Consider the following 25,578-nt stretch of genomic DNA (forward strand, 5'->3'; position numbering starts at 1 on the left):
TTGTAACTAGAGTACATTGAATGAAGGTAAAGTAGTGGCTTTGCCTTATTGAGATAAAATGCAATTTTACAAACATAGCAGTGCCAGTTGCAAAACCCTATCAGTCTTGCTTGTAAATAGCTCTTTAATATGAAGAAAAGGGAATGTTAAATCCTCCTTTAAGCCAGTGAAGAATTGCTCACAAATTATTAATGAGCTGATATCAAATTCCCTAAAATAGTGTGCTTAATTTTATTTTAAGAAAGGTAGCGATCTATTTATTTTAAATGAGCTAACTAACATCTTCTTAAAACAGTGGAAAGGGGAATTTAGTACAAACATTTGAATTCGAGATTGACTTTCAGGACAATGATGCAGTAAATTATTTAGAAACCATTTTAATCCAGATTAGAAAGATGAATGGTTAAAAATACATGAAACTTACCATGTGCTGTTCATTTGATATCACGACACAACAATAATATTTGGTGCTGACAGTATTTTGCGATTCCCAAGGTCAATTTAAACTAACGTATGGTGATGTAACATTTTATTCTATCATTGTTACATGCTTGCAGACTAAGACAACAATTGCCTAAGAGTTGATTTTAAGCCCTTTCACCACTAACCCCACTCAGTAACATCGTTCGCATCAGCATCATGCAGAAGTCAGAGTTGGGACAAATAAATGAGGCCCAGGAATTGAAATTTCCCCAGGCATCACGCTCCAGAGGAGGGGGTGGAGTGGGAGGATAGATGATTTATTGCGGGTTTGGCTCCAGCACCCCCAATTCCTAATCCAAATTAAAATCGGCCCTTTAGTTTCACGTACAGCCATTAACAGCTATGTTTATTTTCCAATTTTTTATCAACATCATGCAGGTAGATTTTTTTGGACTGTAATTTGACTGAGTGAATTGCTTCTTTTTATAAAATCCATCCGATTTTCATTCCACTGGTTTATATGTCAGATGGTGGCCCCATCAGATTCCCTCATCTGATGAAGATGAAAATCTGCACCTAAGGGTTTGACTTGAATTTGTCACAAATGGTGGCAAAGTAATTTGGCACCTAAAATGCAGAATTAAAAGCCTTTATTTTAACCTAGCAGGCTTGCCAAGAGCATCGGAGCGTGAAATCAGGCGGGGTTTAAATCTTTTCTTTCCAAAAATATACTTTATTCATAAAATTTGTAGAAGTGCATTTCAAAACATTTCAACATGAAACTTACAGAAAGTGCCTTAAAAACTCAACTTGTCCCCATACAGTCAGCAGGATTTTTCAGTCAGCACGCGGACGCATAAAGTGACGCACGATGATGTCGGGTGTGCATCCCGACGCCATCGAGCTGATGTTTCGTTCGGCGGGCGCGCTCCAGAGTTGGCTGCGCGCCCGCCGACATGTAAACAACCTATTAAGGCCATTAAGGAACTAATTAAGGTAATTGCGAATGCTGCCCGTCCAACCTTAAGGTTGGCAGGCAGGCAAAATGGCCAAGCGGCCTTCGCGTTTTTTAGGAACCCTCACCCAGGAGCGGGATGAGGTTTCCTAAAGCTTTTATTAATTTTAAATAAAAAAACTTTCATAAACACATGTCCCATCTCACACATGAGGGGACATGTTTAAATAAATTTTTCAACCATTTATTTAATTATTTCAACATCAATTCAATCTTCCTGAGGAAGCTCTGTGCCTCAAGGAGATTGAAGCGCTCGTTCGCGCACATGCACGAAAGAGTGTTGGCCCCGACTCTCCCTCCTCCCCCCTCCCTGCCCGCACAGGTAGCGCTGAGTGCCACGGCTCACGTAGTATGCTGGGCGGGCCTTAATTGGCCCGCCCAAGTATAATGGTGACACAGAGCCAATTGCGGGTGCGATCAGCTCCACGACTGCCTGCTCCTGCCAAGCCCACCCACTGCCTGAAAAATTCAGGCCTGTGTGTTACACTCTTAGGTACCTCTATACAATTGTAATGCTTTTGATATTTTCAATAAACATTCCATGTCAGGCACAAAGCCTGGGGGTAAAAACATTTCAAATTGAAAAATTACAGAAAGTGCAATAGAATTCAACTTTCCTTCACAGAGCATATTCCTCTCTGAGGTGCCTCAATACAATTTCAATACTTTTCTATTCATATTCATTGTTAGGCATACAGCCCGAGGGGTTTCTAAAACTTTCCAGCCCCTTAGTGTACTATGCCTGAAAGGTAGCGTTTAGATTTTTTTTTGAAAAATATACTTTATTCATAAAATATCTGGAAGAACATTCCAAACCATTTCAAAATCACCATCACAAAAGTACAATCAGATTTTTCTAACTCAAACCTGTCCCATTTCTATTGGTCAGTTAGGTTAAAAGTTCCATCTCTTCTTCCTGCCCCACCCACATTAGAATGATTCTACACAACTGGACTTCCTGCTTTGTTTTAAAAAAAATTTATGGGAGCTATCCTAATGAGAACTTTTTTTATTATTATTGCTAACTTCATTTTTTTTAAGAGGTAAGGTTGGAAATGAGTGCCAATTTCTGACAAGCTATCCCAATTAGCATAATCCATGCTGATCAAGACATGACCACTCAAAGGTTTCCAGCGGAAAATGATTTTGCCAGGCACAAACAAGTGAAATTAAAATTAGCTAGAAAGCTGTTGCTTCCCAAAAATTTTGGAGAACAACGTCAAAGATGCATTGTCAATTTTGAGTTTAGCCATCACACGTTCTGGGCAGAATTTTACATCCCGCGGGTGCGTGCCTGACCTGATTGGGCATAAAATCACGCGATAAGACATTGGGCAGGCATCCCGACGTCATCGTACACCCGCACAATATTTTGGTCAGCTGGTGCGGGCAGAAGTCGGAAGCGGGCCCGCTGACAGTTAAGAGGGCAATTAAACCTATTGATGGCGTAATTGATTCCGATTTTTCATTGCCCCCCAACCTTATGGTTGGCGGACGAGTGAGTCGGCCAGGCAGCCTTTGTATTTTTCAGCAAACTTCATCCAAGGGCGGGATGAAATTTCCGTGATGAAATAAAATAAAAATAAATTTCAGTGGAAAGCATTTTTATCAGCTATATTTTCAGGTGATTGATTATGAAGCATGGACACTTTTTTTCAGCTTTTAAAACCTTTATTTGAACTTTTTCAGGTCTCCAGCTTCCTGGGGCAGTTGTCTGCCTTCAGGGAGCTTTCTCTCGGCGCTCGCCCGCACCCACGGAAATGTCATTACTCGCCCTCTTCCCACCCCCACCCCGGCAGCGCTGAGCATTTCAGTGCACATTTCACCCTGGCTGGCCGTCAATTGGCCAGGTAGTATGAAATCGCAGCTGGGGGCCAATTGCAGTCGGTGGTCCATTTCCTGACCACTCCCGGGCCCACTGACTGGGAGCACCCGCTAAGGGTAAAATTCAGGCCTCTAATTCTGTTTCTGTCCATTTCAGATTTCAGTTTGCTTCAGTATGAAGAAATAAAAAGGAATTTTACAAGATTAAAATTTAAGTACAGACAAGAAGATGTAAGAAACCTAAATTTATTTAAGCCTGAGCTCACTTTATGATAGGCAACTTACTTATTTTGGAAACCCAATGAGCCAGATTTCTGTCCTTAAATTGGCTAGTGATGTAACTATTGCAGTTTTACAAGGTAAATACTATTTTCGCCACCAGCAATAATATGTCAGTCCATCCATGATGGATAACAGTAGAATATCTAGCTTATTTGTGAATAGCATATTGCTCATTGCTCCCTTGTGGAATAAACTAGATTTGACCCTGTAATTGTGTATTTCATTTATACCATTTGTGTAACAATTTTCCCTAATTTTAATGTTTTAGTTAGTTTTTGAACACCTCTTTGTTCAGTTTGATTCATTAGAGGATTAAATAATCTTTTCTCAATGAGTAGGAAGCACAGCAACAATGTGGTGTCACAGAATCGTAGGATATGGGTTCACAGCTACACTCTCCCACACATTGGGTAACTGGCCAAAAGAAACATTTTCCTCGGTATTCCTGATATCGAGTTTTTAACAAAGGTTCCCGGTACTTAAGTTTTGACTCTGTGGGAATATGCTTTTGTATGCATTTAATGAGAATGGGAAGCAGTTTAAATATGTAACAACACATCACTCAGTTCTTTGGTCCCTATCTCCTTGCTAGATGTTACAAATTGCATGCGAGTGTTGCACAACTCTTTTTTCTTCTAACTTATTGTACTTGCCTTGTTGTGTTTTCTTGGCACGCCTAGTTTACAGTGTTTGGTTTACAAGTTTTCATCGTGTGTCAGCTTTGCCATGCATAGAGAAATAATACTTTTTAGTTCAATTTACAGTTGTCTCTAATGCCATACATATTTAATTTGTTCAGATGAACAGTGTTATCATCACAATAGAGTAGCTGGTAGTTTGCTACATAAGCAAACCACATAATTTTCAAAATAGTAAAAGCTTGAAGAATAGATATGTGATGGGCAGCGATTTACGAAAAGTTAACCACTGCATGACCTCACTCGCCCAATGTACAAGTAATTTATTTTTAGCGGAACTATCGCTGTCTGTTGTATATTCTATTTTTACATATACAATAATGGATACCTTGGAGTGAGTTACAAGGTTACTGTCTGATTGAAGGGTTCATAGGATATCCTATATTGCAAGATTAGAGTTTAAGTGGTTTATCAACGTCATCAAAGATTCAAGATTAGATTACAATCTTGAGATCACTCCCTGGTATCTTTTATTTTGTAAAACCTATATTGTTTACATTTTATTTAAACATTAAAAATTACAACATCCCTTTCTTAGCATTGTCAAGAGAACTTTAGCATCTCCAGGCTCACAAGAAGGTATTAACAACTTCTGTGATATATTCGCTGCAGTATTACCAGGGAATCATTTTGGATCAGATTACAGAGCATTTCCATGTACAATATATACTGCAAAACATATTTTTCTAAATATCAGGATTCTTTAATCACCAAAAAACAAACTGTTATCGTCCCCTGTTTGAAGTAGTACTACTCTCTAAGATGAGTTAATGTGACTGCAGCCTTTTTTTCATGCTGACCTCAGGGCTCTATGTTCCAGCATTGGTACATGCTAACCATAAACCATATGGCTGCAAACCAAAGCTGGGACTGCCCAAACACACTGTATAAATCAGAATGAAAAACTAGGGGTTACATCATTTTTTTATACTTATTCTTCTATGTAGTGTCTCTTCTTGCAGTCAAAACAGAGCCAATGAGCAGCAGTGACACTGCCACAACAACAGGAGATGGATCACTTGACAGTTACACTGGGTCAGGTAAGGCACTGGCCACATAGTTCAACTTGCAGAGCAGGCAAAAATGTCCCAACCTCATTGACTGGTGACAAAACTAGAACTCTGACTGATAGATTAACATGTAGCGCTGCATTATACCAGTGTTAATGATATTAGAGAGTGAAATGTACTTTCTCCAACCAATTACCACTGGTGTATTCATATCTAAGGTACATGTCTGTGATTAAATGGCGATGTGATTTTCCTTTTGAAAAGGAGAGGAAGAGCATGAATTATGATAGCATTGTTCATGCTTTCAACGGAAGTACACAAGAATGTGCAGATTAGAAAGGGTATTGAAACGATACAGAATAATAACCTTTCTTATGTTTCCATCATTTCCGGAAATTTGATTACCCTTTAAACATATAAGAATTTTTTTCAATTTTCTGTGGTATTTTCTATTTTCTTACTTTCTATTCTTACAAGTGAAGATACCAGCTTGGAATTCTGGCCATTAAGATAGAGTCCATATCTACATTATTCATGAATGATGTATTAACACAACTTGCCTAATAACCTAATGGTATAGTGAATAAAACAGTGCCTAGTGTAGCACTGAACCATATTTACTGGAAGGTCCCAGGTTCAGTTGCTGATCTATGCCAGATTTCAGGTGGCAGAAAGTATCTTATGTAAAGACCTCAATGCCCCTGTGCAGTGAAGTGTAAAATCAGGGTTTATACTCTTGATCACTACCACTGACTCCTGCTGGTAAGTACACATGTGGATATGGGTGAGGACAAGATTGGGCTTATCTGTGTTTCCCTTCACAGAAGTCATCACAACTTATACAATGTACCAGAGGGCATCAGCATCAAGGAAAGGAAGGGATAAAAGAGAAAAAAATTGTTGTAAATGTTTTATCAGGGAACCTTGAATGCTGGATCAGGAGTTAATGGATGTCATATCTCTATACGATTTCATGCAATTATTGGGTTAAGCTCATGTTGAGACGGCATAAATAATGTTAGTTAGTGCATCTTATTCAGCTCTGCTGTGCCTGTAAGCATTTCATAATACCTCAAAATTGCAAATAATCCTATTTAACTACTATTCTCAAGCAATGTGAGTGAAGAGGTTTAAATTAATGACAGAATTTTTAATTTTGCCTTTGTGAGAATTTTTGTTCAGTAAAGAAAGGCATGACTATGTTTATCAAACAGTAAACCACCAAGAATGTGCTCTTAAACACAGCCCACTGTCAAGTGTTCTGATTTATGTGCTGCAGCTGAGTAGCCCTCTATTTTTGCTTTCTTGTACAGAGTAGCTTTAGAGTGGACTAATATACTGGTCGAGGAATTTGATTTGCACCCAAAACGGGGGCAAATTTAGCAGAGTGACACCTCCTGTCCACACCAGCCTGAAGCCTGAGACATATTCTGCTTTGGGCCCAACTGAAATGCTGCCGGCAAGCAGCAGGTGCCAAATGGACACCCCGCTGCAGCTGGTTGAGCAAAGAGTGCTGTAAGTCAGCTGAGTCCGATGCTGGCAGACCAGGTCTAGAGTCTGTGAGGGAACCTGTACATGCCAGTGGCATCCAGAGTTTTTCTGTGGACTCAGGTGGTGCTCTCCAGAAAAATAGAAACAAAAATGATTGCTGTTTGCTGTGCCTTTTTATTTTGAGCTGCCGCCTTTAAGGATCCTTCCTTTCTCTTTTGACTTCTCCCATGTTGCATGGGGTTGCCACATTGCTGGTTGATCACCTTCATATCAACTATTTTTCTTTTGGATTTGGCGGGTGGTTTTACAGCCAGATGCCCTTCCTGCCACCAGGCTTCCCCATTTATCTGGGCTGGGGACTGGCACCGATACATGCTGGCTTGCCTGCACCTTTAAGGATTGCTGCTTAGGCGGCACAATGCCTGGTGTAACTATACGGAGCATCCATCCACAGCACAATCTTCACCCTTTTGTATCTGAATTTTGCATTCAGGATCCTACAAATTTGCGTGTTTAAGGTGCCTAATTGACACCCTTGCCAACTAAAAGTTGCCCAAGTCAATTTGCCATCCACAACTATTTCAGTATATTTCAGGCATGCCATAACAGTACACAAAATCAGAGGTCTAATACCGATTTAATGCCTGACAAATAAGCTCTTTTGTGTTGAATTTCTCCCCCATGGTATTGAGTCAGTAACTTAACCGTAAAATATTCATCAGAACTTTAACTTGTAAAGAAAATGCTGTTTTGTTTTTAAAAAATTAATGAATTGAGTGGTGCTGAATGTACCACAGGGTTCATCTGGTCTTCTGCGTAATGTAAGCAGGAAATTAGTAGAACCCCCAAGAAACTGCATAAATTGCTAAAAATAGGGACGGGTTAGGGGTGGTGGTGTTCCACTGTTCTAGGGAGAACCAAACAGAAATTCCAGGTGCTTATTTTATTAGGATTTCATAATGCATTATAATGCTGCCTGTATGCGACTCCCAATGTTGCACTTTAAAACCACCCTCTGAGAAGCACTTCTTACTACACCACCATGGAATTTCCATTACCCATGACGCTCATTCATGTGGCTTCTCTCACTGAGAATGCCAGGCTAATGTCAATTAGTCTTGAATTATGGACCATTTGTCTCTGTGGAATTGCATGCAGTAGAACTACATTTATACTAATTCCGGCATCAGAGATAGTCTTTCATCCTTAACCCAGTGTTCAACTATTCCTGTTTCCATTCCTATACTCTGTGGCCTATCTTGAATATTTTTTAATTTGTTCTTGGAATGTGAGCAAAGAAAACAGAATATTTATTGCCCATCACCACTTTATGTAAGGGCATTTAGAGTAAGCCTCATAGTATGGAATTGGTGCCAGGTGATGGCCAGATAAGGTAAGGATGGCAAGTCCCCTTCCCAGAGGACATTAGATAACTAGTTGGGTGTTTTTTTACAATCCAGTAGCTTTCATATGTTCATTTTTTGTATGCTAAACACAAATTTGCTGAATTCAGTTTTACTAACTTGTCAAGGTTGATTTCAACTCATGAACTCTGAGTTCCATAATCCACTAGGCTACTGCATGTTTCTGTCTCAGTTCACTCAACAATGTGGCTGGATCTCGTTATTGTGTCACTTGCTGCTTTCCAGGCCAGAAGAGCCAAAAAGCCATGACGGTGGGGGGGGGGATGTGGCTGCTCAGCCATTAAAATCAGGCGGCATTAAGCTGTCAACAGGGATACAGTCCCCAGCACAAGGTAAGTGCTGCAAGAATGGAATCCAAGGGCTGGATTTTCATGGTCTCAATCAGGACCAAAATGGAGGTGGGGCCAGATGTGGAAGCCCTACGTCCATTCCCGGCGCCAGCTATTTTCAGCTGCACAGGAAAGTGCGGTGACCCCATCACCTGTTGTTCAACCTTGCAGCACATTTTAAAGGTGGCTAGTTCAGATCACTTGTGATTTTCCTGGAGGTGCCCACAATGGGGAAGGCCTCCTGGTTTACATCTGGTGAGTGAGATGACCTGGAGGTGGAAAGAGTGTTTCCTACTTTATAATTCACCAAGAAATGCTGCAATCTGAGGTGTATCTGTGTCACCCATAGCCAGAGTTGGTAGGGTTTGGATGCAAAATGTAACAAAACATTACAAGATTGACTTTCACAGTTTGAAGTCCTATTCAAACGGCTGATGATTCTTTTCAAATGGTTTTAAAATGGTATGATTATTTTGAGAGACTTATGACCCTCCAGGGGAGAGTGTTTTTTTTTCCCAATGGCTTATTCGGCTTTCTTTTTGCCAGATCTACGGGTGTTTGAAAGGATTGCAACATGTTATTATCGAGCCAAAAGTGAACACTGAGAGGAATGGGGGAGTTGAGTGTAGGAGGAAACGTGTTGGGGGTGCCATGAAACTGATCTTTGCTTTAATTATTGTTTCGAGCCATCAATATCCTCATCCACAGAGACAGGCCTCCAAGCCAGGCCTCAACAGCATCAGCATGCCTCTGTCTCTGGTCCCGTTTCTGCATCCGGCCTGTCAATGGAGGCGGTGGGCTTGTCTCGATGCAGTGCATCTCCCCAACATGAAAATAGGGCATGCAACATAGGAGATGGGATCACAGGGTCGGGAAAATTCCCAACTCCCGATACCTGCCTTGAAGATAAAAATCCAGGCCCTAGCCAGGGGGAGAGGAGAAAGCCTTGGGTTGAGGAGGCTCAAGGTTTGCTTGTAGGGCCTGGAGGAGCAATCCTGTTCCTCAGCCTACAAGTAAACTAAAAAAATGTTTTTAGGGGGATGGTAGCATAGTGGTAATGTTACTGGACTAGGAATCTGTACTAATGCTCCAGTGATGCACATTCAACTCTCACCATGGCAGCAGAGAGAATTTAAATTCAATTAATTAATAAATCTGGAGTAAAATGCTAGTCTAATTAATAATGATAATAATAGAGCTACCGGGTTGCCATAAAAACCCATCTGGTTCACCAATGTCCTTCAGAGGAGGAAATCTGCGGTCCTTACCTGGTCTGACTTACACATGACTCCAGACACAGCAATGTGGTTGACTCTTAACTGACCTCTGAGATGGCTTAGCAAGCCACTCAGTGGTATCAGACCACTACAGAAAAAAACACTGTGGGTGTACCTACACCACATGGACTGCAGTGGTTCAAAGGAAAAGACATTTCAAATGTCATTTATATATATATAAAGGGCCTAAGATTAGTGCAGTGCAATGGGTGGCAAATGTAGCAAATTTTGAACGTTTAAGTTATGCCAGTGAGATATTTTAACTCGGTGCAGGCGGTGGGTTTTGAATGAGTTAAAATCGGGCACCATGGGAGCAATAATTGAAATCTAAATTCCAAATTTGCCAACTAAAAGGTTTGCTACCAGAGGGGTTGGGCTGGGGCTGGGGTGGTGGTGGTGATGGCTGCAGTTAACAGACATCATCAGTTACGTAGAATTGTTTATAATTGCACCTGGAGTAATCCTATAAGTAGATAAAGACTCCACAAGCTAGTAATTAATTACTGCTGGGTGAATTCTTAATATAATACAACTTCCTATAATATTCCTATAATACAACTTTTCAAACGAGGGAATTTGAGTGCACTTGGGGAAATACATTATACATGCACCGTGGAATTTCTTTCTACAACAGCAGTTATCATTCAAATACACATGTTATTAAAATATTCTTAATATATAATGAAGAAATAAAGTAACATATTCCTTGATGTATTCTTTGAAGTACAGATATGATGGATTAGGAGAGAGTAATTTCTGTGTTGTATAATGTGCCACTTTAATCTTCAGAATGGTGGACGAATAGCAGATGAGATCATAAAGAAACTCGGTGTCCTTGCCCAGTCTTGTTGTCCTCTGTTGAGATTGATTTAATAATGTAAAGTCTGTACACATTATACATCTATCTTAGTCTTGTCAGGTGGATGGAAGAAAACTGTACTATTTGCAGTTTGGAAATGATCCAAATAGGATGTAACTGACTACCAGTTTGTGGAGGAGATCTAACCCAATATTAAAGTCCAACACCCAAACCTTCAATCTGAGCCTTGATTAGTCTGGTGCAAATGTTAACAGTAATGTCACTGTTAAGGCTTATAATTATTGATGTACTGAAGTTTAGAGCAGGATTTTCACCCCAATATGGGGCTGAAATGGAGGCGGATGGCCGCGTAATTTCACGTTGCTGGCAAGCACACCATTTTTGAGAAGGCCAAGTTGAGGGCAGAACAGCTGCCTGCTGATGAGCAGTGGGTAGCTAGTTAAGGTCATTAAAAGGTCAATTAAGGCCGTGTATCGGAGGCCAACTGGAATTTTCCAGTCAGCCTGTGGGTTCCTGTGGCATAGGCAGCAGAGCAGCTGCTGGAAATGGTCTCCTGGCAGCAGATTTGGATGCCAGCACTCCAGGATAACTCGGAGGGTCACTCCTCCCACCTACCTGGCCACATCTGCGGCCATAGGTCATTATGTGGAAGCGTTTCCCTCCACAATGGTTGACCATCGGTTGTGCCATTTTTTAGTTTGACTCTTTTAAAAGTGTTGAAATGGTGCCTCAAGATGACAGCTGAAACAAAATCAATGTCAGCTGACTGTTCCTGACATAGTGCAGGGACGGGACCCACAACTGACTCTGATGGTCCCGTCCCAAACCCGAAAATCCTGCCCTTAGTGTCCAATGTAAACTCAACAGAATAATCCCATTTGCACTGCAGCGTCGTATAGGGCCATTTCCATTCCTTAATTGTCGCTGTCCTGCTTTTAGTAGTCATGAAACTATCCCAGAGGGTTATTCAATGGTGATACAATGTAATTTTGGATAGTTTATATTGCACATACTGTGGAGTTTGTGGAATTTCAGGTTTAATTCTGGCAGAAAGTTATGAGTATAAATGGAGTATTTGAGACTTTGGACCAACAAGTTAGCAGCTTGAAAGACTTGTCTTTTTTGTACAACGTACTTAAAATTGTAATGTTTCCTTTTTTTAACGTAAAGCATCTTATGTGTAAAATACTCTGGAGATTAATAAATGGAGCTGTTCCATTGTTTGATGGTTGACAGCTAATGGGGCTGGAATTATATGATCAATCAGCACCAGAATCATGGGCAGAATCCTTTGTCCCATGATTGGGTGCACGCCCGACCCGAACGGAAGCGAAATAGTGCACAATGAGGTCGGGCAAACGTCCCGACTTCATCGCGCACTCTTGTGATCTTTCAGTCGGCGAACGCATGCAAGAGGCGGCAGTGTGCCCGCCAACAATTAAGAGGCCTATCAAGGCCCTTAAACAAGTAATTAATTTGTATTTTTCACTGCCCGCTCAACCGTTTAATTGGCGGGCAAACGAATAGGCCAGGTGGCCTTTGCATTTTTTACGAAACCTCATCCACGGGCGGGATGAGGTTTCCAATGGCTACTAAAAAAAAATTAAAAATTTTTAACATCATTTTTAACATGTCCCTCTTCATGTGATTGAGTCACATGTGGGGACATGTTTATATCATTTGTAAAATGTTTATTTTCATTTTAAAATTCTTCTGCTCCCTGAGGCATCTCTGTGCCTCCTCGCGCACGAGCAGACTTTAGCGCTCGCACTCCTCCCGTCCCCACCCCTGTAGCGCTGAGGCTCTTAGTGCGTGTTTCACGCCGGCTGACCGTTAATTGGCCAGACAGCGTGAAATCGAGGTTGGAGCCCGATCGCAAGTGGCGGTCCGTCTCGCAACCGTTCTCTGCCGCACCTGCCCGACGAGGGGAAAACCCTGCCCCATGTGTACAAAAGAGTTTCGCTTCCATTGTGCTCCTGAAGAGCACTGCGCCTATGTTTTTCAGTGTTTGGACCTGATTGTGCTAGGAGAAGGCACAGCTATGTCAATTGTATACAAATAAATGTCAGAGAATGTTGTACTCAGATTCCCTGTAATGTCATTGGGTGCAGACTGCCCCATAGAAACTTGGCACTACCAATTCCTGGGCTGTTACTTAAATACAATTACACTTAAAATGCAGGCAGCCATTGTCAAGGTAGATGGTTAATTTTGCTATTTTTGTTTAAAAGAAAATGTTTTTCCACCTACAGTACTTGATGCAGAGTGTTAATATAGTCCATTCTAATTAGCAATTGAGGATGTAATCAGTTTTTGCGTTATGGCTTATTTGTAGACAGATGCCAGGGAACAACCATAAGTCCCTTGGCACCTCCCGAATTAGTTCACGCGTCTCTTTGCTCAGTCGCTAACTACTGTTCCACCACCACAGAGTAGTAATTTCCACCTCTCATTGCTCTCTGCCACCTTGAATAAAAGCGGAAGCCTGAGATCTAAACCAGCATTCACCTCCTTCTCATAGCATCATTATTTGTAACGATACTTGTTTCCTCTTTACTGTTTGGTACCATGGTGCCACCCTTTAACTAAGAGCCCATAATTTGGATGTTGCTAGAATTACAGCCATGACACAGCAGAACAGAGATCATCATGGAGTTGCTCCATTTTACTAAAGGAGAAAACCCAGCAGTGAAAAATCACAATTTTTCTGCATATAATGAATTTTAATACCGTAGCCACTTTGGAAGTGGATCTCTGCTCTTCCCGAGAGGGCCTTCAGCTGGCTTTATAAAGGCTTTGAATGAAGACATCCCAGCATAGTTCAGAGGAGAATTGAAAGAGGTTTACATGTGTGCACATCACATGGACCAAGGCACTGTGGCAGCTGGACCTCATGAGATTGCAAAATCCTTTAGGATGTATCAATATTCCTATGCATGTGATTGAACGCTGTCCGTAAATGCATCAAGTCTTTTAACATTTTGGACTGTGTGGGCCCAATTCTAATTCTATGCAAGTTAATGGGTTTTGAGTGGATTATAATCAGGCCGGTGTTTCATCTATATTCTAGGACTGTGACAGAATGTGCTGGAGCCTGAAAGTACCCTATCATGCACCCACCAAGTTTAGTGGAATATTTTTTGGGGGTGCACTGGTGCAGTGAAAGAAAGATGGTTTATGTGTCCGTTTTATCTTTATTGATCCTATGGAGAAGACATCAGAGGCAAACGCCCTTGCACTGCGTAATTTAATGGTTTAGAATCTTTCTTAAATGCCATCTCCTTCCTTGCACTGGACAGATTCCTCCTCAATCTTTTTCAAGATCACACAGTTATTTTGATGCCATTACTTTGATGGGACAAAAATTAGCATGTTTTTTGTTTGTGTGCTATATTGCTGCTTTTTCAAATTCACTTTTATATTGTAGCCCTTTTATATTGTGCTACAGTATCCTCTGCCTGTCACATTGAAGGTGGGGCTGATTCTGATGATCCTTTATAAAAAGAAAGGTTTTGAGGTTGTGATTGTTCCTGTAAAAAGGGCGGTCTTTCTACTCACATTCTCAAACTATTTGTGTTGTCCAAGGGCTCAAAAACTAGGGATATAATGAGAAAGTTGGAATTTCAGGCAGAGCTATTTCATTCAAAGAGCATTTGAAGTATGGAAAAAGTTATAAAAGAAGATAATGTTAGCCACACAACCCCACCTCTCCCCTAACCCCACGTCTTCCATAGATATCTCCTGTTAAAGAACAATAATCTCAACAGTTGGCAAGGCAAAGTTGTTGAGTAAATCTACCTTAGCAGTGTTGTAGGCCAGAATGGTTCAGAAGTGGTGATGTTTGCTGATATTTGCACAGTGTTCAGTACCATTTGATACTCCTTAGATACTAAAGTAGTTTGTGCCCATATACAGCAAGACCTGGACAACTTTCAAGCTTAGGATGATAAGTGACATGCAACATTGCCTGGTACTTGTGTGGCATGAATGACCATCTCCAGCAAGAGAGAATCTAACCATCTTCCCTTGACATTCAATGGCAAAAAATTAGCTACATCCCCCACCCTTAACATCCTGGGGGTTACTGTTGACCAGAAGTGTAACTAGACCAGCTATATAAATACTGTGGTTACAAGAGTAGGTCAGAGGCTGGGAATTCTGCAGCAAGTAACTCACCCCCTGACTCTGGAGGGCATAAGTCAAGAGTGTGATGGGCTACTCTCAAATTGCCTTGATGAGTTGAGTTCCAAGGACACTCAAGAAGCTCGACACTATGGATAAAGCAGCCCGTTTGACCGGCACCCCGTCCAGCACCTTAGCCATTCACTCCCTCCACCACTGAAGCACAATGACAGCAGTGTGTACCATCTACAAGATGCACTGCAGCAACTCACCAAGCCTCCTTCTACGGCACCTTCCAAATCCATGACCTCTACCGCCTAGAAGACAAGGGCTGCAGGTGCATTGGAACACCACCATCTTGCAAGTTTCCCTCCAAGCCACACACCATCCTGACATTGACCGTTCCTTCATTGTCACTGGATCAAAGTCCTGGAACTCCCTCCTTAACAACACTGTGGGTGTGCCTACAGCAGTTCAAGAAGGTGGCTCAGCACCATCTTCTCAAGGGCAACAAATGCTGACCTTGCCAGTGGCATTAAAATCCGTTAACAGAACAAAAAATACTAATTATAAGAAAAAAGTCATCTGTATTATGTAATTGTTATGTGCTAGAATTAGTTTGCTTTGTATTTGTTAGTCTGCATAATTTCTACACAAGATGTATCTTTCTTCACCTTATTATTATTAATTAGGAAGTGGTAGTGACAACATAACCCTGTAAGCTTCCTGGAGGAATATGCTGCTTTTTTTATTTCAATGACCTTATATAGAAGTATTCGTGATCTTGCTCAGTATAAGAGGAACTACGGGCTGAGACATTTGGCGTCAGTGCTTGGCTGCCATCTGTGGGATTATGACTGAACGACATGTACAGCATAGTAAATGCTGTGAGGAATTGGCAGGGATGTGCGTGCGCATGCGTGCGTGCGCATGTGTGTGTAATGTGTGTGTGTCTACTAAACTTCAAGGTTTTGGTGGTATAGTCACATATATTGGGACAGAGTTTCTGCTTTAGGTACAATCAGGACGCAAACTGCTTCCTAACTCATTTGCTTTTCACTGAACATAAAATATTCCATGTACCGGCACAATCGAACAGTACTTCACATTCTTTGATATATTTAAGAGTGGTAACTTGTTGCAGTTTTATATATTTGCTGGAAATGGGTTAATCGCAAAAATATAAGCAATTTTTAATCAGAGCGTTTAGTCAACTACCTGTGAGTAACCCAATTTTAAATAACTGAAAATACTTTTTTAAATTTAGGAATTGTGTCTAAAAAAAACCCTAATTTTAAAAGCCCCTTCAAAACCCAGCAAACAGACACAATTAGCGGAAGCTTGTCATAATGCTACCTGGATCAATGGCCAATTTTGTGGGTGGGCCGCTTTCTAATATGATGCTTTTAAAACTGGCACTAAAGATCACGGAAACTCAAATTGCACTTGAAATTTCTTGATCTTTTGCTTTGCTTTGGCCTATTTCAGGTGAATTATGCTGGAAATATCATCGCAACCTAGCGGAAACTCTACCCTATTATCTTGCATTCGTTTAGCACCAAGCTGATCAAGAGAAAACTATCTTTTCAAATATAGAAGGATATAGAAAGATGCCCATTGATGCCAATACTGATGTTTCCCATTTGTCATTAACTTTTAATTTTGTGAATTAATTAGGTGAACTTCCTTATTCCTACAAAGGAAATGAAACATTTGACGTTTATGTTTCCTTATTTCATGTGTGTGGAATGAAACATTTACAATTTCTGTCATGAATCTTGAACTAGGAAATGCCAAGAGTTTCCTGTTCAGTCAGAAGCTGAGCCGAAAATAAAAATCGACAATATGTTTGAACCAAAGTTATGTTTTTACTTCTATATATACAAAAAAATACAAGGAATGGAGAGAAAAACCACCAGTGGAATAGTTCATTCCATTCCTGTGAGTTCTTACCTTATCTAAATTAAAAAAAGAACAAATGGAGAACGTTTACAGCTGGGCTCATATGGATCTACTTTAGCAGTCATTTGTTATTACTGTACAGTATTATAAATACCACAGCTCTTCAATCTATCCAGCCAGGAACATTACTGACCTGGTTCACTATCATTTAATTGGTCAGAGATAGTTTAAACATTTTCTGGGTCATTTTTCTAAGTTATGCAATCCTCAAATTATTCAAAGGGGAAACCTAACCTTGAAACACATATGGTTTAATTTTTATAAATTAAGTTTGCAACTAAGCATTCAAAACTTAAGTAACCAAACAAAATTTATCAGAATCCACAATCAAAATATTACCCACAGATGGAAGAAGTAATATTGGTGTATTTATGAAGCTGTGGAGCCAATATTCAACATCAAAAGGGCTCATTGATATGTAAATATTGGTATTCAATTTCATAATTCGGACCCCGACATGATGATGATAACCAATCCCACTTTGTTTCCGTGTGGGGAGGGGCGGAGCAGGAGTGCTCCTCCGGGGCCCATGAGCAAACTTTGAACCCCACTGCCCTGGGCTTTCCTCCTCTTCCCTGCGGGGAGCAGATCCTGACCCCGAGAACGATCCTACAGGTTCTTGGCGGCAACCGCCTGCCACTCAAAATCCCAATCCCACCGACCTACCATGTAGTGATTCCCTTCAGACTTAGGGTGCATGTCTGTGTGCATCATGTAATTGAGATCTCATGGTTAAAATCTCCCTGGCTTCACGCTGTGGTAATAGCACAGGGATGGGGGTAGGATTGTTGGGTCATTCTGCTGCCAGCCTCAGCACACCTCCCGCCCCCCCCCCACAAACCTCAATTAAAATTAAGCCTTTCATTTCTTGAAAGTTTCCTATTGCCACGCTCAAAAAGTTAATTTCCACTGGATATAAGTATGAAAATTAAATTAACTTAAACTTTTAAAAAACGTATTAAACTTTTAAACTTAGACTCTTGGAGGTCAATACTCAGTCCTCAGAAACTGATATTCCACTTACATCTTCTGACTTCCAACTGGAACAATATGGCAGGACTAATGCACCCAATCGGTACATCATAAAATTAAGTATTTTATATTTCAACCGATATTTTTGCAGACATCTTAATCTGTGTTTGTTGCAATTCCTTTAACCATGCTAAATGTTATTTTCCATGCATTATGCATTTATCTCTGCAGATGCCTGGCTGTTTAAGTTTATTCTGTTATCTCACACCTGCTTAACTTGAGTTTGTGCCACAAAATCCAAAATTCATTTGTTCTGCTTGTCATTTAATGTTTCACTTGTCTTTACTTTTTCCTGTAGTAATAACAAGTAGTGGCTATAGTCCAAGAGGAATACACCAATATTCACCACAGCTCTATCCCTCCAAGTAAGTATAAAAAAACTTTTTAGTCAGTCAAAAAAAATGCCTTCCAAGTATTTACTCATACATACATTTCCATGGAAACCAAGTTGTGTATAAACCTGGATTGCATTATTGAAATTTCTCAAATGTGTAAGAAAAATGCATTTTATTTATATTATTCCTGATTATGGTGTCACACAAGATAATGTTTTTTTTTACATCTGGAGCAATAAAAATGGCAGTGATGTTTTTCCCAAATAACTGACATCACCAAGTAATACAGTAGAATTGTCCCATAGAAAAAAAAATCTGGATGTCACTGTTTGGCACTGTGAAGTGGTATAAGTTTGTCTCTACTCTCTTTGTAGTGGGCAGCTTGATATAGCTTTCTCTTCTCCATAGGCCATACCCACACATTCTTTCCACACCAGCAGTGCAGTCAATGACAGCTTATTCTGGACAAACCCAGTATTCAGGAATGCAGCAGCCAGCAGTCTATGCAGCATATTCTCAAACAGGCCAGCACTATGGATTACCTACTTATGGTAAGGCACTTCTCTGAGGTTTTATTAAATTAATTTGTTTAGTCAGTTGTCTACTGTAAAGCAAAGGGATGAAAATTTCATTTCAAGGAACAACGTTAGAAAATATAATGTTTCAACCAATTTGGGTGTGCTGTTATCAGGAATCAAGACTGAAGGGGGACTTCCGCAAGCACAATCTGCACTGCAGACTGGATGCCTTAGTTACAGCCCAGGATTTGCTGCACCCCAGCCTGGCCAAACAGCATATTCCTATCAAATGCAAGGTTAGTGCAGTGTTATTTTCTCCTTTCTGTCTGCTTACCAACTAATTTACTTTTGACTTTTGTGGTCCTGTTCCTTTTCTGAATGCTGACACATTAAACTTTAACTACTATTTCAAGCTTTCAAAATAATTGTACAAGGATTTGAAGTAGTCTCACACTGACAAAGTTATTCCACAAACCTTATTATTTACTTTTGAAATAATTGAATCTAAATGTCACAGCCACAAATATTATTTAATAATTAACTTTAGGTTATTTCTTCAACTACAATGATGCTGATTTTCCTGACCTTTGCCCCTGGGAAATCCCTGACTGCAGAGGTCAAGAAAATAGCCTGTTACCTGGGCCTTTGCCCCCTTTATGTTGTCCCAGGTTTTCTGGTTCAATTTGGGGGCGGGGGTGGGGGGCAGAGCTGAAACTGCAGTATATGGATGAGGTACCCATGCCCAGGTGGGCTTGCACCAGGTGCTGTGAGACAACCAAACAAGTTTAAAAGGTAAGAGACAAATTTCTTACTATGTGACCCAGCAGATCTTTGGCACTTGTGTCTCTTAGCTGCTGCTCCCCAGGAGGTTAGGGCTGTCACTAGGCCATGTTATGAATTAGACATCAAGCCTGGACAGGTGCAGTACACTTTGGGGATAGAGAGGGAGCCAAAAAAATTGATTCCTTTATCTTTATATTAACAAATTTAGAAAATGATCTCATTAACCTTTTCCCAACCTCAAATACATTTTTATGCTATATCTGTAGTATGGTTTAACATTTTCAGAATTCAAATGTGCTCTAAAATTAGAGTCTTGCTTTCTTTTCATTTTTTTTCTCTGCTGTACCAGTCGCAATGAAGTTATTTTGTTTAATGCTGTTGCAGTGTTGCTTCACAGCAGCGTTGATCAAAAGGAACTGTAAAGAAAAAGTGAACTGAAAAAAGAATTAAGAACCATGCTTCATTATTTAAGAGTCACCTGGAGGATACTCCAGATGTGCTCGCACATATGCAGAACTTAACTATTCTTTAATGTAGAATATCATATATTGTTACTAGGGCACTTTCTGTGACACTCTGCAATATAGAAAACTGACTGTCCATTATTGTGTGACTTCAGCAGCAAGACACAAAGACTGGAGGAGATGCCCGCCAAATCCCAGGAGCATGGCAGAGTTTTTTATACATTCAAGCTTAACACAGCCATCGGCAATGAGAAGGTTTGGGAAAGCCACCTGATTTTGCGTTCCATTGATTTAAATGGACTGTAAGATCAGGAAGGATGTAAATCAGGCATCCAACCTGTACCCACCCAGTTCTTAGTGAGTGCGTTGGGTTAAAATCAGTGTGTGGGGATGGCATAAAATTTACCAAAGTTTAAGCTCCAGAGAAAGGAATGACTATCAGCAATCTTGTAAATAGGCTCCAAGGCATTTTCTCACCTTCACGGTATCACACTATCTACACTGCAGAAGGAGGCCATTCAGCCCATCGAGTTTCACTGACTCTCTGAAAGAGCACTCTACCTAGTCCCATTCCCCTACCTTATCCCTGGAACCTTGCACATTCTCTCTTTTCAGGTAGCAGTCGAATTCCCTTTTGAATACCTCGATTGAACGTGCCTCCACCACCCTTTCAGGAAGTTTGTTCCAGATTCGAACCACCCTCTGGGTGAAAAAACTTTTCCTCACATCACATTTACTCCTTTTGCCAATTATTTTGAATCTGTGCCCTCTAGTTCTTGATGTTTTCTTGAGTGGGAACAGGTTCTCACTATTTACCCTGCCCATACCCCTCAGGATCTTGAATACCTCCATCAAGTCTTCTCCCAGACTTCTTTTCTCCAAGGAGTCCCAACCTCTCCAATCCATCCCCATGACTATGGTTCTTTATCCCTGGAATCATTCTTGTGAATCTCTTCTGTACTCTCTCCAATGCCTTCACATCCTTCCTCAAGTACGGTGCCCAGAACTGGATGCAGGACTCCAGATGAGGCCTAACAATTGTCTGATACAAGTTCAACATGACCTCCTTACTCTTGCACTCAATGCCCCTATCAATGAAGCCTAAGATACTATATGCTTTATTAACTGCTTCTCAACATGCCCTGCCATCTTCAGTGACCTATGTATGTATACACTGAGATCCCCCTGTTCCAGCACCCCCTTTAGAGGCTCTCCCTTTATTTTATATTATCTCTCCATATCTTTCCTGCCAATGAATCACCTTACACTTCTCTGCATTAGAACTTCATCTGCCACATGTCTGCCCAATCCACCAACAAGTCTATGTCCTTTTGAAGTTCAAGACTATCCCCATCACAGTTGACAACATTTCCAATCTTCGTATCATCTGCAGATTTTGAAATCATGCCCTGAACACCACAGTCTAGATAATTAATATATATCAGGAAGAGCAAGGGCCCCAACACTGGCCCCTGAGGAACTCCATTTCAGACCTTCCTCCAACCTGAAAAACAACCATTTATCACTACTCTCTGTTTCCTGTCACTCAGCCAATTTCTTATCCAAGTGCCTGCTTTCCCTTTTATTCCATGACCTAGAATTTTGCTCACAAGTCTGTCGTGTGACACTGGAGCAAACGCCTTACGAAAATCCTTATGCACCACATCAACAGCGTTTCTTTTATGAACCTTCTCTGTTACCACCTCAAGAAATTCCAGCAAGTCAGTTAAACATGATTTTCCCTTAATGAATCCATGCTGGCTTCCCTAAATTACCCTGTACTTGTCTAAGTGACTATTGATTTTGTCCCGAACTATAATTTCCAGAAGTTTCCCTACCAATGAGGTCAAACTGACTGGCCCGTAGTTGCCAGCTTTATCCTTCCACCCCTTTTTGAACAAGGGGGTAACAATCACAATTCTCCAGTACACTGGCACCTCCCCCTGTGTCTAAGGAAGACTGAAAGATTATTACTAATGCCTCTGTAATTTCCACTCTCACTACCCTTAGTACCCTTGGATGCATCTCATCCGCCCCAGGTACCTTATCTATTTTAAGTAAAGATAGCCTTTCCAACGCCTCATTCCTCTCCATTGTAAGTCCTTCTGGTGTACCAGTTACCTCCTCTCTCACCTCAACCTGGGTAGGATCTTCTTCCTTTGTAAAGACAGATGCAAAGTACTCGTTCAATACCTCCACTATTTCTCCAGCCTGCATATGCAAGTCCCCCTTTTTTGTCCCTAATCGAACCTACTCTTTCTTTTACCACCCTTTTATTATTTATATGCTTATAGAAGACCTTGGGATTCCCTTTATGTTCGCTGCCAGCCTCTTTTCATACTCTCTCCTTGCCTTTCTTATTAGTTTATTCACTTCCTCTCTGGTCCTTCTATATTCAGCCTGATTCTCCATTGTATTTTCTACCTGACATTGCAGTATGCGCACTTCTTCCTTTTCATCTTTACTTCTATCTCTCTCGGCATCCAGGGCGCTCTGGATTTATTTGTCCTATCTTTCCCCTTCAAGGGAATATACCTTGACATTGCCTGCAGCACTTTTTCTTTGAAGGTGGCCCATTGTTCATCCACTGATTAACCTAAACTTTATGATACAATTGTCATTGTCCCCTAGAGACTCTCCCACTGATATTTGATCCACTTGGTCCAACTCATTCCCCAGAGCCAGGTCCAAAAGCACATGTCCTCTCATTGGACTGGAAACATACTGCTGCAGAAAATTATCTTGAATGCATTGCAGGAACTCTCGACTTTCTTGTCCCTTTGTACTATTCCCATCCCAGTCTATATTTGGATAGTTGAATTCCTCCATTAAGATTACCCTATAATTCTTGCACTTCTCTGTAGTTTCTTTGCAAATTTATTTCTCTACTTCCCTTCCACTAGTTGGTGGTCTATATACTACACCAACCAATGTTATTGCACCGTTTTCATTCATTACCAAGCTTGATGCAGAACTAGGCCACATCATAGTTATCCTGTAGGACAATGGCCATCCTGATCAGATTACTGTTCACTGCATGTTGTGCAAATTTGCAAATGGACCAAACGCTGCCACTTTTGGACATGAAAAGTACCGATATACATCAAATTACCCTGCAAAGGAGAAGTTTCTCAAAACTTTGAAAAACAGATTAAGCAAGCCATTTCATGCAGTTACTATGCAGTGGCAATGTGAGTGGTATTTTCCACTAACAAGATGCTGCTATCAGTCCAAAAGGGCATTCTGCCCACCACACAATTGAGCAACGTCGTGTATGAATTTCAGTGCCGTTGCGATGTCGAGAATGAAGGCTGTACAACCCAACAACTGGCTGATCAAATCAAACGACATGTTGCTCTGGCTGTTCATCATAGGTAGAGTACAGACCTTACCAGTCCGCACTTGCAAAGCCCAAGACAAAACATCTACTGTTAGATATGATTTTGTGATTGGGCAGCACTTGCTGAACAATCCTGAGTGTGCTAATAGCTACACCAATAACCAATTTAAGATAATCAGTAGCACTTGTAATGTGGCTCATTTATGCTTTCTACAAGTGTCATACGTTCAACTCTCTGCAAACAAAACGAATATGTTCCAGCCTTGTGCCTTTTTTGAGTTAGCCAGAAACATGGGGAGTCTATAATTCCCCATTGCTTTCTGTATGGCAACACCTCAGCCAATTGGAGTTGACTTGCCAACCAATCTGCACCCTTTTCTCCTGTCGTAAAAATTGTTGTGATCGTTTGAAATTTGGCATTCTGCATTTATCCTAATGAGTAAAAGATGAAAAGTGTCAGCAACAATGTGTCTCTTTTCAGCAATATTCAAAATTAACTGTACTGCTACTTTAAATTCCAATTATCACCAGATGAGCAGAACAGCTAGCTAAAAGCAGTCTTCACTGGTTCATGTAAACTTTCAGCGTGACCAAATTTGACCCAGAATTTCCTTGGAGTTGCCCCCATGCTGCAACTATAACTTCACTGGAAATTGCATTTACACAGTTCCAGCAAAATGATAGTGGCGGAGCATCAACGGCTACAAGGAAATTCTGGAGGATTTTTTAGCGTGTTCAATTCATTATGTTCTCAGTCACAAAAAAAAGCTATTAATAGTCTTTTTTCACAAAACTATGGTTTATTAGAGTTTAAAATTTTGGAACTGCAGAAACAAGCATAAACTTTCATTGTAAAAAGTGTTGACGTAAGAACGAATAGTCACTTTCTTCTTTTTAAAAGCATTACCAGTAATCATATTTCTGGTTGCTTTTTGGCCTTGAATTTTTTCATATTTTCTGCCAGTGTGCTCCTGTATTGTCATCAGAAGCACAATGGAATACCCAGCAACGGAAAGTCGGATCCTTCATAACAAAAACTGTTTTAACAATTTACATTTGGACCTGAGTTTGGATTCCAATCTAATGAGATCTGATGCGGTTGCTTTTTTCCACAAAATTTATTCCCTGGCAAGTTTACACTGTAGAGTAGGTTTTGGGATACAAGAGAAGCTATTGTAATTTCACCTACAAAATAGACACCTCTGAGGCTTTTAGTGCAAAGTGAAAATTGGGAGGGGGCAGGTAAGTCCATTGAAGACGGAAAACATCCAAAATAAGTAAAAGTAATGAGACTCCATTACTTGTAAAAAGTAAAGACTTGTATAAGTTCATTTTCTGTGCCAGGGAGGTAATTTATCAGTAATAGCTGGATGAGTGCACAGCTGCACAGCAGCCAGAAAGGCCCTAGACAAGTCTTGTTCTGTATAAGTACAGTGCAACTGAGGCCATGCAAAAAATATTTTAAAGTACGACGCATTGAAAGAACTGACCACTCTCAGCAATGAAACTTTACAGGGAGCATTGCTTATCACTCAATTAGATGAGTCATAACTTTTTCTAGCATGTCTAGTGGGTATTTATTGGGTAAATAGAGTAGTTTCATGCCATTGCATGTTTGTGAATGCTGAATCTCTCAGCAAGGTACCACTGTAGCAAAGTTTGTGGAGGAGCAGAGCAACTCAGAGAACAACTTCCTGACTTCTGCTCTACTGAGAATCTGCAGACACCAGAAGCTGCTGCCTGATGTACTCCTTTATTCCCTTTATCGTTATTACTGGAAATTCCAGGCCATTGTCTTATCCTCTTAGTCATGTATTGGTTTGATTTTACTTTTTGTCCCTTTTGTAATCTTTTTAATAATCACAATAATGACATAATGACATGTTAATTTATATTCCTCGCTAAAAACAGTACAAGCACCACTGTGGTCAAGAAATGCATCCAACATCAGCTATAATAATACATTTGTTTTACTTTTATCATCTGCATCTGCAATTTTTACTTTGATGCTTAATTTGAGATGTGTAAAATTTCTAAATGTATCGTTTCTTTTGACTGCAGGTTCTAGTTTCACGCCATCACCCGGTATTTACGCAAGCAGCAATTCTGTTTCCAATTCAACAAGCTTCAACAGTTCCCATCAGGTATAAATCCCAATTCTCTTCTCTTAACTATCTTTTCTGAAGACAGAAACATACACACTGGTCCTGAACCATGGGTGCTGCCCACCTTGCATTACTTCACATTTCTGTCACCTGTGAGCCTGACCTGTGTCAGCCTTCGATAACACAGCTCAACCTGATCCCCTCCTGCTCAGCATCACATATCACAGAATCACAGAATTTTAACGGCACAGGAGGAGGCCATTCAGCCCATCGTGTCTGCACCAGCTCTCCAAATGAGCATCATGACCTAGTGCCATTGCCCTG

General features: G+C 40.6%; 1 protein-coding gene across 7 annotated transcripts in view; it reads left to right on the forward strand.

The window, feature by feature from the left end:
• The window catches only part of eya4 (EYA transcriptional coactivator and phosphatase 4), a 460,934-nt gene that overhangs the window by 297,361 nt on the left and 137,995 nt on the right, over positions 1-25,578 (forward strand). For 6 of the 7 annotated variants that reach the window (XM_078542397.1, XM_078542398.1, XM_078542401.1 and 3 more), the window contains 4 exons: positions 18,008-18,074; positions 18,453-18,595; positions 18,736-18,858; positions 25,211-25,293. In XM_078542397.1, the coding sequence (XP_078398523.1) occupies positions 18,008-18,074; positions 18,453-18,595; positions 18,736-18,858; positions 25,211-25,293 (416 nt within the window). Of the gene's footprint in view, positions 1-5,204; positions 5,283-18,007; positions 18,075-18,452; positions 18,596-18,735; positions 18,859-25,210; positions 25,294-25,578 lie in introns of all 7 variants that reach the window. The other variant, XM_078542404.1, reaches the window with a different exon arrangement.

The sequence above is a fragment of the Cetorhinus maximus genome, chromosome 5 (genome assembly GCF_964194155.1).
Source record: "Cetorhinus maximus chromosome 5, sCetMax3.hap1.1, whole genome shotgun sequence".
Taxonomy (NCBI): domain Eukaryota; kingdom Metazoa; phylum Chordata; class Chondrichthyes; order Lamniformes; family Cetorhinidae; genus Cetorhinus; species Cetorhinus maximus.